At 42.0% G+C, this 17,253-nt stretch overlaps 1 protein-coding gene across 2 annotated transcripts; it reads right to left on the reverse strand.

Moving 5' to 3' along the window:
* Nucleotides 1-4,350: 4,350 nt before the first annotated feature.
* On the reverse strand, nucleotides 4,351-14,719 carry scdb (stearoyl-CoA desaturase b). Of its 2 annotated transcripts, XM_050070779.1 has the most exons (6): nucleotides 14,586-14,719; nucleotides 13,110-13,365; nucleotides 12,145-12,275; nucleotides 10,279-10,484; nucleotides 8,957-9,189; nucleotides 4,351-6,164 (listed from the first exon to the last, which is right to left on the reverse strand). In XM_050070779.1, exons 2-6 carry the CDS (start codon nucleotides 13,345-13,347, stop codon nucleotides 5,965-5,967), a joined length of 1,008 nt encoding a protein of 335 aa, XP_049926736.1. In that variant the 5' UTR covers nucleotides 13,348-13,365; nucleotides 14,586-14,719; the 3' UTR covers nucleotides 4,351-5,964. The 2 variants fall into 2 exon arrangements, with proteins under 2 accessions (XP_049926736.1, XP_049926735.1); XM_050070778.1 differs by lacking the exon at nucleotides 14,586-14,719 and having other exon boundaries at nucleotides 13,110-13,737.
* Nucleotides 14,720-17,253: the final 2,534 nt, after the last annotated feature.

Genomic DNA, 17,253 nt, shown 5'->3' on the forward strand with positions numbered 1-17,253 from the left:
GGAGGGGGCTCTGAAATGGAGCTGCTCTCGTCCCAACAAGAGATTATCTGTTTAATTAAAGATTTTCCCCCTTCTTACTCTCTCGGCCAATCAGAGGTATTGCACCAAGGAGAGACTGGAATGATCAAAAGGGCACCCTGGGCCTTCAGGGCTGGGCAACGGTGGCTCCCCTGCCTCCATTCAGCAGCAAAGGAAGATCTGTTTAATCCCATAGGAAAAGTGTAACACTGATCCCTTGAATTTCTGGCCGGGGGAAAATAGTTTATTTAAGCTATCTAACGCGCAGCTGAGTGTCAGGGATTAGTGGAGGATAGTCCTCTGGATGACGAATTGTTAGTTTGATAGGTCCACAAATATCGTTTGTTCTGCAGGAAGTAATTGGTGGTTTGACAAAGGTGTGATTAAATCAGTGTTTATCACCAAACACGAGGGCTGTTACTCACACTGGAGACGAGCACGCATCAAAAGTGTTATCTGAAGATTTAATTTCAAATGGGGGTCACACACACATCGTTATATTACAAAATTGGTGACAAAATGGGGTTTTTTTTCCACTGCAGGTGCTATTTCTTAGAATAATCATCAGGAATAGCATCTTGATGTTGCCAGATTTGCGCAGTTATAGTCGCAGATGTGAATGTGACGATGTTTTAATTCATATTAGAAATTCATGAAGAAAATGACACACACACAGTCTAAAATACTATTAAATATAATGCAGGATCCCAAAAAAGTTGCTGATTCACTTGTTGAAAGTCAGAATAAGAAATAAATAATCACCTTCATGTCCCATTTGGAATGAGAGTGCACGGTATTCACTTTAATGAGATTTATTGGATGTAATTTTGACGTTTTCCTGCAATATTTCAATAATCACTTTCATTATAGCACCCGAAAATTCAAAATACAGAAAATAAAGTGTTTTGGGACAGATTAAAGGCCTATCAGATATGCCACATTTGCATCACTAATCCAGACGGTCCCTACCCAACACTGCATGAAGGGTTATTTCCCAATAACCCCGTCTGACCCCTAGGACCCTTTCCTTTGGCACAGGCAGCCCTTTAGCCATCTTCTTGTGTGCAAATTAGGATTAGAGAAAAAGTGATTTGGGAGGGGAGAGGAGGGGAGGGGAGGGGGGGTACTTCTAAGGGATGTTTTTGGATTAAGATTTAAAGAGGAATGACAAGTGAAATATCCATCCAGTTGTTTTAGCATTTTTAATTCCAGATAAATGATTCCTTCATGGGCGTAGCTTTAAAGAGGGGCATGCAGGGGCCACGTCCCCCCTCAGTATTTAAATCATGTGCATTTGTTTCCTCAAGAAAAACCTGAAATTTAAGACGTTTTCACCATGAATTAATGCACAAAAGGCACAAAATGGTACAGAAAATTTCACCAGAAGGAAGGAAATTAAGTGTTTGATGCTTAAAAATTTTCTGAGGGTGGATGCCTAAACCACCCATTTCATTTGTTTCCCTCCCCTGTGTTGAAATAAAACAAAAACTGCTGCACTCCTTTATATGAAGCGTGCAGTTAGGCCTTTAATTTATCACAACAAGTCATTTCCCACAAGCAATGTGTTAGCAATCTTCCATAATTGTCTCTAAATGCGTAAACAAGTGTAATCACCAGAGCTTACTGAAATGTGAGTCTTATTGGAGATGATGGGAATCAAAAATGTACAGGATATCCAAAACATATTCATTGCATCATTTAGCTGAATCATTTCAGGTCGACCACACTGTGATGTCAGATTCCCTGAAAAGTGGCCAGCGGAAGCAACATTTCATTAAGTCCTCTATGTTGCACAAGTCCGCAAGAGCTGGGCTGAAACAGTGAGGTGTCTGAGCTCTGGCTGGCAGTGTGACTAACATCGAGGTGCTGCATGCCGTGAGGAGGATGGCCTGACTGTCAGCAGCCAATGGACAGAGGGCTGATGTCACTGTTGGGGCAACAGAGATCAGCAGTGGTGGGACCACTTACAGTACATTTGGATGGGATTCAGAGTGGTGGCTGCGCTCTGTGGCAGACTGTGGCAGGTTTTCTCTGCCAAAATCACCAACTGCAACAAGCAAATCGCATTTGCTGCTTACACACAGAGTGGCTGGAGGTGTCAGCTGTTGCTTTGACTTGTCGTCCAGTCATTCTCCAGCAGAGGGAGCAAGTTCATAGATCCTTTTAATGGTTGAAAGATGTGTTGATAACAAACACTAATTCCTCTTTATTGAGCCCCAGAAAGGAATGTCTCTTTTTGCACATGGGCTGTTGAGCACATGGGGCTGTCTCAACATCTGACTCTACGGGAAGGGACAGCTGCAAAACAGCAAAGAGCATCCCCACAGACGTCTGTCCTCCAGGAATGTTAAAACAATATCTGCAGCTATTTTAAATATGTGTGATGATGTCACAGGTGCGACAATGTCAGATGTATGAGCCGAGCATGAAAAGCAGAGGTAGATCCCCATCAGTATGGGCATGCAGACAGGAGATAATGCCGTCAATTAACAAGTACAACGTGTTCAAAAACAGGAGCGGCAAGATGAAGATAAAAACAGTCGGAGATTCTTCACCCTTGACCTAGTCACTGGAGCAGTATAGAAAAGTGTAGACGAGCACAACAGTAAAGAGCCAAAAGTTTCTAAAAAATGTCAAATACCATTTGTCACTATACTGCACTGGGAATGTGTCTAAAATGAGACCCAGTGTAGACAGTTTTTCATGTGTTGGTGAAGATTCTCAGTCATCCAGGTCATGGTAATCTGTTATATCATAGGCAACTGGCAAGTTTCTTGAAGATGTCAGACATCAGTTCTGAACTGAAGAAGTCTCTTGGATGAGAGGTGAAACATCTCCAAGAAACTCAAGCAAGTCCAGTTGCCTATGATATAACACTTAAGATTTCCATGACCTGGATGACTGAGAATTTTTTTCAAGTTTTTCATGTGATGAATTTATACTTAACAAAACACTACACTTTTGTCTTTGCTCCCATTTTTCACATGCTCAAGATAAAGATCTGAGACTTTTTTCACGTGCTCAGCAAATGTAGCTCAAATTTTGGTCACAAATGTGTTCAAATCTGTGTTCGTGAGCACGTCTCCTTTTCCAGGATAATCCATCCATCCATCTGACAGGTGTGGCATATCAAGATGCCGATTAAACGGCATCACAGCGGCACAGGTGTGCCTTGAGTTGGTCACAGTTAAAGGCCACTCTGAAATGTGCACTTTGATGACGACAAAACACTACAGGTGTCTCGAGTTTGAAGGCAGCGTGCCATTGGCATGCTGACTGCAGGAATGTTCACCAGAGCAGTTGCCCGTGAACTTTGGCCCACTTCACTAACACTACCAATGACATTTCCCTGGATTTGGCACTACATCCAACTAGCCCCACAGCCACAGATCACATGTAGCCACACCAGCTCTGGACCTCCACATCCAGCGTCTTTCCACACAATCAGCCACCCAAACAGCTGATGCAACAGTTGGCTTACACAACCGATACATTTCTGTACAGACCATCAGACACTGTCTCAAAGAAGCTCATCTGCATGCTCATCATCGTCACCAGGGTCTTGAACTGACAGCAGTTTGTCATCCCAACCAACTTGTGCGGTTGTGAGGCTGGTTGGATGTAGTGCCAAATTCAGGGAAACAAGGGCAACAGCTCTGGTGGACATTCCTGCAGTCTACATGCCAAAGGCAAACTCCCTCAAAACTTGGGACATCTGTGGCATTGTGTTGTTCGATCAAACTGCAAGTTAGAGTGGCTTTAATTGTGACCATCCCAACACACTCGTGTAGTAATGGACGTTTTTCACAGCAGACATTTTGACCTGAAGCACAGGTGAAGTTGGTTCAGTTGGCTCAGTTCCATTAAGTGCCCCATTAAGCTATTTCAGTAAGACTGCATACACAATACCAGGACCCCCTAAGTGGAATGCAGCTATCATTGATGTTAGTGAATACACCTGTTCTTTTCCTACTGACATCTGCAATGTCTGCTGAGAAAAAGGTTGATGATGCCGTTGAATTAGTATCTTAAGAAGAAGAAATGCTCACTAACACTTATTTTTACAAATTTGTGACTGAAATTTGAGAGAAATATATCTTCTGAGTCTTAGATCTTTAATTTAACGTTTTTGCTCAGTGTACGTACGAGCTCATGTGTTTATTGGACATTTCACACCACAGTGTGTAGGTTTCAGTTATAACCTACATTCTCTATTTAATAATTAAGCACCACATTTCTATTATTTTTGACTATGTTTTATTCTTTATGGCACACATTGCAAAACACTTTTATTTTGTCCTTTATATTATACTAACTGTATTTATAGTTTATCATCATTACCGTTAGTGGTTGTTATCGTCGTAGCATCCAGAAGCCACTGATAAAGAATGTAACAGAAATGGTATGATCACATTTTTATTCAGTATACGAATAAGGAGTATTACAGTAACCCAACAAAAACAGCAAAACATATTTTGTCACAAGTAGAAAATCTGGTTTTATTTACGGTACATACAGTGGGCAAAAACATTCTCTGAAAAAAATGTGCCATTTTTTAAGGCATTCAAACTTCAAGAAGTTAACACTGTAAAAAATCGTTGCTCTGTAAAAGAGTAAGTGTGACACATATTACAACGTTATCATTAATGATATAACAAGTTTTGGATCTTGTTTTAGAGCAAAGTGTTTTGGTTACACAAAAATTAAATCATAGTAACCCATTATTTTTCCTTTTTTCCAGGGATTTGTTGAATGGTCCCTCTTTTTCATTATAAATAAGGAATTTCGATTTTTCAAAAACAGACACCAAACAACTGCGTTTAGACAGTAAATTTAAGCCCTAATTTATTCCCATAACTTGCACTTTCAATCTTTCATTTCTGCGTGCAACCCTCGTAAGGCATACGGGCAAGAGTCCTGACACACGTTTCAATAATATCACACAGCACAAAAGGTAAATGCACCTCCTACACATGCCTCATTGGCCTTATCTGAGGGAGCGGGAGACCTTATCTCTGAGTGTGTTTCAAATAAATATAAAACAAATGCAAATAATTAACTCTTTTTAGATTAAGAGTAAGAAGTCTGAGGCGGCTTCACTACTCAATCAGAGGTATACACTAGAAAGCTTAATCCTCATTAAGAGCTCCTCTTGTACGGTTGAAGACAGTAGGCGTTAAAGTATCCCAAAGTATAACACATCTAATTGGCGTTCACTCAGGATTACTTCGGTATGAAAATATGGGGACAGTTCAATAGTGTTGACTGTCTCGGTGTTGGCCTTGACAACAGCAGCTCATAGTTTAGTAAGATTACTATCTTACCAAAAAAAAAACAAAAAAAAAAACCTTAGCTTAAACTAGACAACCAATAATCAAGATGAAACTCCACTCCCTGTGGAAAGAGACAAAGCAGTACTGACAGAAGTTAGAGCAAAAAGGCCCTCGATATTGCCTGTAGAGAAACCTCACTGTTAAGGGTTTCAAAAAAGCTTTCAAAGTGCCAAAGACTGTTAATAAATAGCACATTAACAAATAAGATATACAGTAAATTATCCTAGAATTACTGCTTTTACACACCGCTCACAAAGTTTGGTTGTCCATCTGCTGCAAAAAGAGACTCAAATCCAAATTAGCTTCATTCTCTTTGTGCCTGTTTTATATATTATGGTGAAAAAAGCTGTGCTTGCACATGAAGCCAAGTCGCTGGCTGTGGCTAATAGTTGGTGAGAACATTTCAAAACTTAAAAGAGACCCACACGATTTATGGAAAGATCTACAACTCTTTAAAGCCAATATTAGTCTCGGGGAGGAGGTTTATCTTATAATCAGAAGCATGGTAATCAAGCCCCCTCCCACCATCACTGAAATGCTGCTATACCTGTTGCTATGTTCTGTCTCGGTTCGACATGTCGGTATCAGTTGCAGAGTTTGTAGCCGGTGTGACTCAGCCGCTTTTGTGGCTGCCGTCACCCGTTCGCTGAATGCGAGCCATGATCACTTCCTTCGACACGCTCTTGGGGTCCTGGGCCAAACCCAAGAAGCACATGAGGTCTATAAAGGCAGTGGTGAGGTTGAGCTTGCAGCCAAACTCACTTGTGGAGTAGTCGAAGGGGAATGTGTGGTGGTAGTTGTGGAAGCCTTCCCCTGAAATCGAAAAAAAGAAAGACTCACTGTTGTGCTGAATGTCAACAAGTTCATCACTTGAATGAAGATATGCATCCAACAGTCATACGGGAAGTTTCCACTCATTTAAACACAGCACAAGACTCTGGCACGTCCACAAACAGCAACTGGCATCATGTGACTGATAATGTGATTTGATGCTAAGTGGAGAGAGTGAATGGGGGACTTTTGGGATTTGGAAGTCTTGAAGGGACAGTTCACCACAAAATCAAAAACACATGCATTTCCTCTTACCTGTAGTGCAGTTTATTAGTCTAGATTGTTTTGGTGTGAGTTGCAGAGTGTTGGAGATATCAGCTGTAAAGATGTCCATCTTCCCTGGAATGTAATGAAACTAGATGGCACTCAGCTTGTGGAGCTCAAAGTGCCCAAAAAAATACATTTGTAAAACTCAACAGCAATGTCTCTTTCCAGAAATCAAGATAATCCGCAGACCTTACCTTGTTGTGAGCAATTTCATGTAGGAACCACTTTCTTTCTACCAAACTACACCCACCAACTGTATCACTGTGCAGAGGGAAGTGTGCATCTACTGCTAGCTCACCTAGCACCATTGAGCTAGCTAACACTACAGCTCAGCCAAGGAGGACACCATTAATAGCCTATTTTTAAATAGACTGTGCAATAGGACAGCTATAAAGTCCCTTCTTTACGTAGCCTTTGCATTTTTAAACACAACCAAACAATGGTGTCATCATGCCGCTCTAGTTTGTTATTTTAGACAGCATGCCAGCATCATGGCGATGGGACATGTAACACCTCAGCATCAGCCTCTACTGTGACATACAGCATATGCATCAGCAGCGCTTTCTAAACAATAACGACAGCATTAACATTGCAATAATAATAATTTGCCATCTCTATTATTTGGCAGTTGATCTCGTCCTCTGCTCGGAGGACAAGGAGCTCTTTTTTTGGCCGCTATTCTTCTTCTTCTTTGAGTTAGCCGCTAACTGCTTCTAGCTGCTTTTGAAATTTCCCATGGTGGGTCGCATGCATAAGACATTGTTAAAACGTCACACCTGTCCTGCTGGCTGTCCCATTTACACAGACATCATTTTGGCACTGTTACTACCTCCACTGCTGGCTTCAAGGCAAGACAACTCTGTCCCCCCATTCTGCAATGGTATGTTATATACAGAGGCACCCTAACGACTTGATATTCCCATCTTGAACAGGCAGTGTAAAAGTGACTAATGTTTACATCTTGCACTGTCACAAGCATGAGCCGTGAGTAGATGCGCGCTTCCCTCTGCGCAGTGATACTGTTGGCAGGTGTAGTTTGTCTGAAAGAAAATAGTTCCTACATGAAACTGCTCACAACAAGGTCTGTGGATTATCTTGAGTAACCAGGTCATGATTTCTGGAAAGAGACATTGCTGTTGAGTTTTTCAAATGTGTTTTTTTGGCGCTTTGAGCACCACCAGTGTCATCTAGTTCAATTATATTGGAGAGAAGGCAGACATCTCTACAGCGGATATCTCCAACACTAAGCAACTCACACCAAAACAATCTAGATAAATAAATAGCACAACAGGTGAGAGGAAAAATATGTAGCCTATTATTTATTTTTGGGTGAACCGTCCCTTTAAAGGCTAACTGTCATGTAATGTAATTTGCATGCTACCAAAATCTGATATCCTAAATGAGTCTTTGTAATCATTATTACACTGCTTGGTTGTCATGGTTACAGCACAGGCTTGCCCGCAGCCTGAGGAGAAACAACACCTACAGATCCCTTTGGGCACTGGAGTAGAAAACATCAAATCAACAAAACCTAAAATCATGTAGCCCACACAGGTGGTGTTGCTGGAAAAGTTTCAGGCTGAACTGAACTGAGATATCTGTCATTCAACAATCCAGAGACCTATTTTTGAATTGATGAACGTTGAGGTAATCATTAGAAAATTTAAAATGTGAATTTTAGTGTAAAAACGCTTCCAGTGCATGCAGTATTTACTACTTGATTTACTCATGTGTTTACTACTGCTGCTCTGGGTGCTTAGGAACAAGCAAGTTGCATGGAAAAACTAATTAAATGACACAATAGGTGTGACTTGAAAAAAAAGGTGAAAATAGACTTAGGAGAGTAATTGTTTCCAAGACATTTTTCCATTTTCTCCCCCAGTTGCTAGAAAGCATTTAGTTAGGTGCAAAACAACAATCTCGCTTTTAAACTTGGTAGATAAATTGGAGCAGACGATGTTACTTCTGTTAAAACTGCATGGAAAGACAAATAAACAAATAAAACTCTGCCAGAATTGTGCATTCTTGTGCAATCATTAGTAAGCTTGTGAATCCGATGCTGTTTTGCGGCTAACAATGCTCGGTGCTGTTTGCAGCATCACACCCCCGTGGTGTCAGCCACCACAATAAAGTCTTGACTCATGGGAAACAGCGATACTGAAAAAAACCCACCAGTGTCCAGCTCTAAAAAAACGACTAAATACACAACTCGAAAGCTGACCACCTCTAAAGTTCAAAGCTAAAACTGGCACGGCCGGGACAAGATAAACATCAGCCACTGGATTAGCACACTGTCCCACTACAGATGCCAGACTGAATCAGCTTTGAGGGACAACCCCACTGTGGTTGACTCAACAAGACAAGCTTTCAACAAGTGATGAAAAGATCATTCAAATGTCCCTCCGGCACATGAAGACACTAAATTACACAGAAGAGCTCATGTAGCCATGATACAGTGTTAGCACATTACTGTAGGACGAGTAATAATGAACATGCTGTTTCCTTACCGATGGCACTGAAAGCAACCAGTGGGTTTTCCCTCGGGTTAATGGTCACGTCATAAGGCCTGTTGCCCCATATGTGCGCAGCGCTGTTGACCAGCCAGGTGGCGTTGAGCACCACAGCGTACCTCAGGAGTCCGGGGACAAAGTATCCCACAGCCAGGGATTCACCCCAGAAGTACCAGGGCACCAACATTGGCACCAGGAAGCAGAGGATCAACACAGAGAGCTTGTAATGCCTGAAACAAGAGAACAACTTGTATCACACACAGATCCATTTTCATCTGGCTGTAATCCAACCTAAATTGAGATGAAATAAAACAGATTGTAAATGTTTTATTTTTTGTTTTTTGATTAAACCGACTTTTTTTTGTCTCACAGCAAAAGTTATGTAATCCATTATGTAATCCCACACTACATTCTAAATGTGTGTTAAGATAAATATTGCATCATGGGCTTGATTTAAACAATCCAACTGCAAAAACATTAAAATCTGCACTCACGTCGGGGTTAAGGGTCCTATAAACGCCACAGATTAAATCTAATCTAATATACTCTGTTATGAGGGCAATTGTCAGCATATTGGCATGATTAACCTCCTTTGCCCGACAGCAGGAGTGAAAATCTGGGACTGTGTCCAGCAGAGTATACATGTTGGCAGCGACTACAGGGGCAAGTTGTGATTTGATCTCTGGTCCAAAAAGCATCCCTTATCAGTAGATCGTGGTTATCAAGTGTTAGCATGGTCAATATAACCCAGACTACAACATCCTGTGCAGCTCGGGCCGGAAGGGAAATTACTTTTAATAACAAGACACATTAGCGATGATTTTGGTGGTATCGTTCAGAGGTAATGCGGGAAGTAACGTGACAGTCGAGGACAAGATGATGAATGGGTGTTGGCGTTGTGCCTTCAACACCTGATGCTGCTGATACATGGTCCGTCTCAGACTAGTACATTTTGACATTTTTATCTTTAAAACAATGACTATGATCTTCTCCCCCAAAAGTGGTTTCAGTTCCTTAACTCTGACTATAGATTAGTTGCAACAGTAAGATATTTAAAAAGGGGCATCCACCTGAAAAGTGCTGGCCGTTTTGCAGACATCAGCATTTTGTCTGATACATTGAAGACAGATATAATATGGGGAGTATTTATTTGGCAGATGAGCTCAAGAGTGTTCAATCATTACCCCCAAATACACATTTTGCTAGTGAAAAATAGCTGCACATTAGTAAGGATTGCTGAAAAACAGAAGTTTTGATTACACCAATTTAAAAAGAACAGCACTGTTCCCCAAAACAAACTGTAGGTAATGTTCGCTCACCGTCTCTGAAACATAACGACTTTATCTGCCTTCAGGTCTGTGAGCTCCAGTTTTTTGCCCTTCTCGATGACATCGGGGTGTTTGCGAACCATCAGCCAACCGATGTGGGCGAAGAAGAATCCACGCGTGGCGTTATGGGGGTCTGCATCCGTCTCAGAGTACTTGTGGTGGACACGGTGGTCCCTCGCCCACTCGTATATGTCATTCTGCTCACAAAAGAGACATGCAGAGATGGAGAGGATTATGTAAGGCATGCTTAGATATGAGCAGGGGTTACAGTTCATCAGATTAAAGGTCGGAGATGACATTGAATGCATACTTACTGTCTCATATCCTACACAATTATTTGAAAACCATACAATTGCCACTTTTTTTTTTACAAGTTATTACTGTAACAAGTAAATGTGATGGATATTAAAGATCTCCTCAGCTTGAAAATGTGTTTTTCCCCTATTCATGTCCCCTAAAATGTCTGACTTTGGCTCAACTGACTTGTATCTGTGCAGTTTGAGGAATGTGAAAACACTTCTCTGGTGACAGTCTGTGCTCTTCCTTTAAATCTGAGATTTGAACATATCCTGGACAAACTAGATTAGATAGACGACAAATTCGAAAGCTAATCGTTATCTAAGAAACCTGAAACCTCCAGTGCAGAGCATACTTGTCAGTGCAAAGAGCAGAGTTTGCAATAACATGGTGAAAGTTATGACAGCAGACATGATACAATATGTAGTTTATGAAGTAAACTGGATCAATGTGAGCACACTGTGACATTGCAGCAGATACTATTGTACCTTTCACAGCCACTAGCCAGTGCGAGCTAACAAGCTAACAAACAGCATAAACAGCATAAACGATGCTAACTACACTTTCCATTCTCATCAGCTGCTAGTCGACGATTTTGGTGCACAATAGACTCCTCATCCAATTCCGGGTGTGACCTCTAATGTTAGTCATCTTCATGCATGCTGCTCTTTCACCGCACAACCTACTTCGTGCAGCAGTGGTGGGCGGGGCACGAGCCTGATCCAGAATTTATCAATGAAAGGTTGTTGTTTTTTTAAACTTTTTATGTGGGAAAACCACGTTAAACAAAATAATAATCATAGCAGAGCCTTTTGACAAACTTTACAGCATGTCAGGAAGGGGAACTTTAAGCATTAAGATAGCTTTAAGATCACCTCCAGGCTTGTTTTATGACATTGTGTATACTATATGTTTTTATTAGCAGCAGCTCTATACCTGGCTATATCAGTTGATTGGTTCACAAAATTTTCCCACCCTTTAGCGGCAACAATTTTTGCCCTAGGAGGATGAAATTTGGCAGTAAAGGTCAAGTGCAAGTGTGTGTGTGTGTGTGTGTGTGTGTGTGTGTGTATATTGTGTTTTTGCATATTGGGGATGGGGGGGGGGGGGTGATCATGATCGCAGATTTGTTTTTATCCAATTGCCTGATTGAAGATTGTTCTTATTATATCCACACCATCTTTCTCATTAAAGAGCTTCAATATTGCACATCATACCTGTGCGTAAGTTGCATTCTGAATCACAATTGGCTTCCAAACTAGTTGTGATGTCACAGAATCCTATTCATACATCCATGTGTTTGAGTCGGATTTAAGGGGATCAAATGGAAACTTTCCACCCTCGGCAGATGAATGTGAAAACAGCCTTTTAGTATCAAACTCACACACATGATTTTGCTCAAACATGACAGTCAGGGACAAAAAAAACCCACACATTTTTGAGTTGCATATGAAGTAGCAATTGCCAAAGATATAATGGGCTGCTGCAACAGCCCAGTTCCCCCTCTGGGCACCAATTAAGGCTTATCTTATCTTATATTTACATTTTTTCCTGCTTTACCTGAAAGGCCATGGAGTTGGCGAGAGCGAGGAAGACTCGCAGAGGAAAGGAGGCCTTGTAGGATCTGTGGCTCCATAATCTGTGTGCACCAGCAGTCACGCCGAGAGCACTGATGAGGTAGCACACTGCAGCTGCAAGAAAAAAAGTGAGGTGGAAAGGACAGAGATCTTAGGGGGAAACTGTCACCACTACACTGAGATTAATTTTACACCCCATGAGAGCAGAGTCACTGGGACATCATGTTCTTTCCATTACACCCTGGCCTCTTTGTTCACAGAAAAAGTCATCTATGTGGGGAGATGGGACAGCGGGAGCACGCAGGTCTGCCCTCACACTTTTGTTGTTCTAAAACTGCTGAATGTGTTTCTATGTGAAGCCCAGACAAGACTACCCAGGATTTGAGACCCGGGGGCTTCTGACTGGCAAAGAGCATTCTGTTGTGGTGCCACACGGCTCACAATGGGATGTCTATGGGGATGGTGATTGTGCTTTGTCTTCCCCGGTGAAATAATATGCAGCTCAGCATTGCAAAGAGAGGGGAAAATTATGCAGTGCCAGAGTGGAAACAAAGTTGGGACTGTTTAGGAATTCGAGTCATGCCTCAATAGTCTACATATATAGGGTATAAATGTAATCATCCAGCTATATGTTTGTGTATTATCACTGGGATTAAAATACTTCCAATAAATAGTTTACAATCACACACAGGGTTGAGCTCTGCAAGGAGGCACAAAAATAGATATGGAGGCTCACAAGCATGGATGTGTGTGATGAAAATGACAAGGCCCAGAGTGACTCATTCTCCATTATTCCCACAGGCATGACCCCTCAGGCTGTATGTATTGTAGTTAGCAATGATCACTCAACATCAGCACATTCTGTTCTCTGACTGTGGCCTACAGGCAGGGAAAAAACACCACATAATGCTGCACAGCTAAGCCTGCTACAATACAGTAGATACTTACACCATGCAAGAGTTGAGACCGATGCAGAGGGAACGAGAAGGAGTCCATAAAGCGCACCGAAATGTAGGAGGGACATCAGTATGATATTCCTCCACACCAGCATCCTCGGCGGTTTGGGACCCTCTCTTTCTTTATAGGTGTCGTCAAAAACATCCTCCACCGTCGACGGGTCTGCCATGGCACCTCCGTTGATCTGTTGCTTGTCGGCGTGATGATTCCTGGTTTCCGTTTCGGTCATTGTGGCTGAAGGGGGGTTCTGTAACAGCAGCAGTGCGCAGCAGGAAGGAGAAAAAGGCGAGAGAGATGTTGCTCAGTGAAATGCGCACGGCGGGATGCAGGAACAGAGAGGAAGGTACGGCGGCTGGCTGTGTACATGCAGCAGTGTGCGGCTGAGCGCGTGCCACTCTGGTTCCAGTGGCATAATCTGACTGGTATGTCACTGCTGGGTTATGGTATGCAGCTGCAGCCCTACTGGTCCATTACTCTAGCAAACAGTATAACGTTATCTAACGCTCCCCTGTTACAAGTCATACCACTTCCCACCGCCATGCAGCACATACACCGCCTCATATTGACATGATTATGAAATGTCGTCGCGTGCGACATAAACCTGCGCTTCACGAGACCCCACTTCCCACCAAATGTGTGCTCCTTTAATAAGTATCATATGCCAACTGTTAGTGACATGCCACTTTGACAGTGTCCCTCCTTTTAACCCGCATATGGCACATGTCTGTGGCACCGGAAGATGCCACATGTGCACCCACAGGTACACAACTGTAAAACTTGTACACCACACTATGCCACAACACACTAACTTAGAGGATAACCACATTTTTCTTACAGTCTAAATGTCAATTAAAGCATGTAACTGTATTCTTACTTCCTTCTTATTTATTTATTTGTTATTTATTCAACCAGGAAGTCCCACTGAGTTTGAAAATCAGCAGCCAATCAAAACACATTTTAAATGCAACATATGATGCAAAAAATCCACAATAAAACAGGAACTATTCAAGCATAGTGGCACCTAAAGAAAAACACGCATTGTCAAATTTTCTTTCATTATTTTATGTATTTATTCTGGGCGTCGCTGCACCATGGGGTGATCTTGTGAAACTCATAACCACTCCCTGTAGGGAACCGCCACTTTATTGAACGCAAAAATCCCCTTGTGGCCAAAGTTTGACCATTAACACCTCATAAACTATGATATGTCATTTTAAAGTGTGATGAGCACATGCATCAAAGTTCTAGATGTAAAACGGGTTCAATGGCTGCCACCGGTGGCACAGTGACATGCTGTGTAGGCAGCAGCATATGTCAGTAAAATATTATCCAGGTGGACAACTGCCGGGCTGAACAGCAGCGACACCACTAGTCAAATACCATCTCATATTTGCATGTATGATACACCGACTTCTCCTCTAAAAGATCATTCAAAATCGTTTGCTTACCCGGGTTGAGTCAACTCACCGTGTGCTCAGCAGCCGCTTCCTCACCACAGAGGGATATACCAAAGCTGCAGGGGATCCGGGTGCACGTGAGATGTAGGTTTGATGGGGTAAAAAAGCAAAGACGTGCACTGGTGTGTAGATCCCCGATTACTGTGGTCTTAATGCATGATCTGAGGACGTTTTAAAGCAAGTGGTCGGTGAGGTAATTGATGCCACAGGCTGGGAATATCCCATTGGCTGTTTGCTTTATGTTAATAACCAATCTGATGAAACGGTGCCAAAGGTGAAGACATATCAGCTCATCTGCCACCATGATGTCATGCAGCAGGGATGACAGTTTCAGGCTGACATGTGGCCATCAAGACATTTGCATGCACATGACTGTGCCCTTTAGCCACTCTGACATGTCACTCCTCTCTAAACTAATGCAGACACTGTGCAGTGCAAAGGGAGTTTTTGTTTTTCAGGCTTCAGCTGACAGGTTTGAAACAAGTCTGGTCTGATGAGGTCATGAACTTGGGCCACTACATCCCAACTTCTGGTGGAGTTGGTGCATTAATCCAGTGGAATTTATTACAAAGATATGTTTTATATGTTGAATATAACATTCATTCTGTTGCTCTGCACGTGTCCACAGTGCAGGAGTGCCCTATTTTGGCATAACTCCAGACTGCATGGGTCAGCACAGCTGTTGGGACACACTTGAGTGCAACATTTATGCATTTATGTTTTTAGGACTTAAGCTTTATTGCCCAGTTTAAACATGGGCGAGGAAAGTAATCAAAAAATTAAATGAAATTAGTTACACATTTTTGATGAGATGATACAGTTATATAACTTATTACATTTTTAACAGGGTAACTAGTCATCTGCAAAAATCACACTTGCTCCCGCACACACATTGAAGCTCTGTTTATTGGGTCATTGGGTCAACGTTTCAGTCTATAGACCTTCATCAGGACTAACCAACTAGTCATCTGCAACCTACCACATTTCAAAAGTAGCCTCCTGAACTCTGATAAATACTTTTTACCTCCTTTTCTCAACTACATTTTTGCCCAATAAACTACAGAAATGTATTGCATATGCATTTTTCTTCCAAATTTTGATTAAGTTAGCCAGAACATGTGCAGAAAGGAGTAAAATATGAGACTGCTCATTGTTATATGTTCAGCATGGGGGTAAGAAAGTTCATTTCCCAGTCTCCCCACTCAGCCTAAATGTTTTTTTTACGTGACTGTCATCATCCCATTACTTCACCCAAGACATAAAAGAACACCCTATCTCTAAGCCAAGGCCGCCTTGTTGCAATCTATGATCTCATATAAACCGTGGTAACCTCTCAGGAACAAAACTTGGTCCAGTCATACTGTACACCCCCTGTTACTGACCTTTAGTAAACTGGAATGGATGGGATGTTTCCTAGAAGGATGGCTCAGAGGAAGAGTTAATGGCGCCACCTGCTGCACAAATGCAGCGACTGCAGGGTAGGAGCAGAGAGGCACGTCCACACGAGGTGGACACAGTAATATAGACATCTAACACAATATAATGAAATCCAATATGATAGCCCTGCAGGAAATATTAACTTTGTTATTAAGTTTTTAGTGGATTAACACTGTAATCGACACACTGACTCAACTCTAAGGTCACCTTCATCTGGTCCACCCTCTGTGGTGAAGCATAATCTGTCATAGCAGAACATGTTTAGGGCATTACGTGAGGTCAACAAACTCCATGAACTCATGAACTGATAAAGATGAAAGTTGTCTAAATGAACAGAAAAGCAGCAGCAACATCTGCTGGCAGTGAGGATTCGCCTCTGTTCCATATCACTAGAAATTGCGTCTATAATGTGAGTCATGGACTGTTGGTTAGGCAAAGCAAGCCACTTGAAAGCATCACCTTAGGGCCTATTTTTCAAATATTTCATACACCTAACATTAATTGATCAGGCATGCCCAAACTATTCCATAAAGGGCTGTGTGGCTGCAAGTTTTCATTTCAACCTAGCAGGAGCACACCAGAGGCCTGTCCCATGAAGCCATTTCAACATATATGATATGATATGAACATAACATATCTTTTTGTTATCTGGCTTGACCAACCCTAACATTGGCCGTCTGGATAACTGGTGCTACAAAGCTGGTTATCAACTAGTTCAGTCAATTCTGGGTTTTCCTATCTAACCACAAGCTCCCTCATGTGAGAGAGGCAGGGTGTTAATTACACACATGAAACACTTTAAAGTGATGTCAGACTGTTTCTGTTTCTGAAGTAAAGAACGGACAAGTAACCAAATTAATAACTGATGAGGTCTATCTGACTGAAATGTTGCATTCATAATATGAGCCAATTACCAATGTGTGTTATTTTACTAATAAGATATTGTCTGTTAGGGGCGTCGGTGGCTTAGTGGTGGAGCAGGCACCCCATGTACAAGGCTGTTGCCCCAGCGGCCTGGGTTCGAATCCAGCCTATGGTCCTTTGCTGCATGTCATCCCCCCTTCTCTCTCTCCCCCTTTCACACTTACCTGTCCTGTCCATTAAAGGCAAAAAGTGCTTAAAAATATACAGTGGGGCAAAAAAGTATTTAGTCAGCCACTGATTTTGCAAGTTCTCCTACTTAGAAAGATGAGAGAGGTCTGTAATTTTCATCAGAGGTACACTTCAACTATGAGAGACAA

This window comes from Epinephelus moara, chromosome 19 (assembly GCF_006386435.1).
Source record: "Epinephelus moara isolate mb chromosome 19, YSFRI_EMoa_1.0, whole genome shotgun sequence".
Lineage (NCBI taxonomy): Eukaryota > Metazoa > Chordata > Actinopteri > Perciformes > Serranidae > Epinephelus > Epinephelus moara.

Coding starts and splice junctions, on each gene's coding strand:
- scdb (XM_050070779.1), bottom strand. CDS start 13,347: ATGACCGAAACGGAAACCAGGAATCATCACGCCGACAAGCAACAGATC. Junction 12,276..13,109: donor GGTCTCAACTCTTGCATGGT/GTAAGTATCTAC, acceptor TTTTTCTTGCAG/CTGCAGTGTGCTACCTCATC. Junction 6,165..8,956: donor GGTTGCTTTCAGTGCCATCG/GTAAGGAAACAG, acceptor TTTCGATTTCAG/GGGAAGGCTTCCACAACTAC.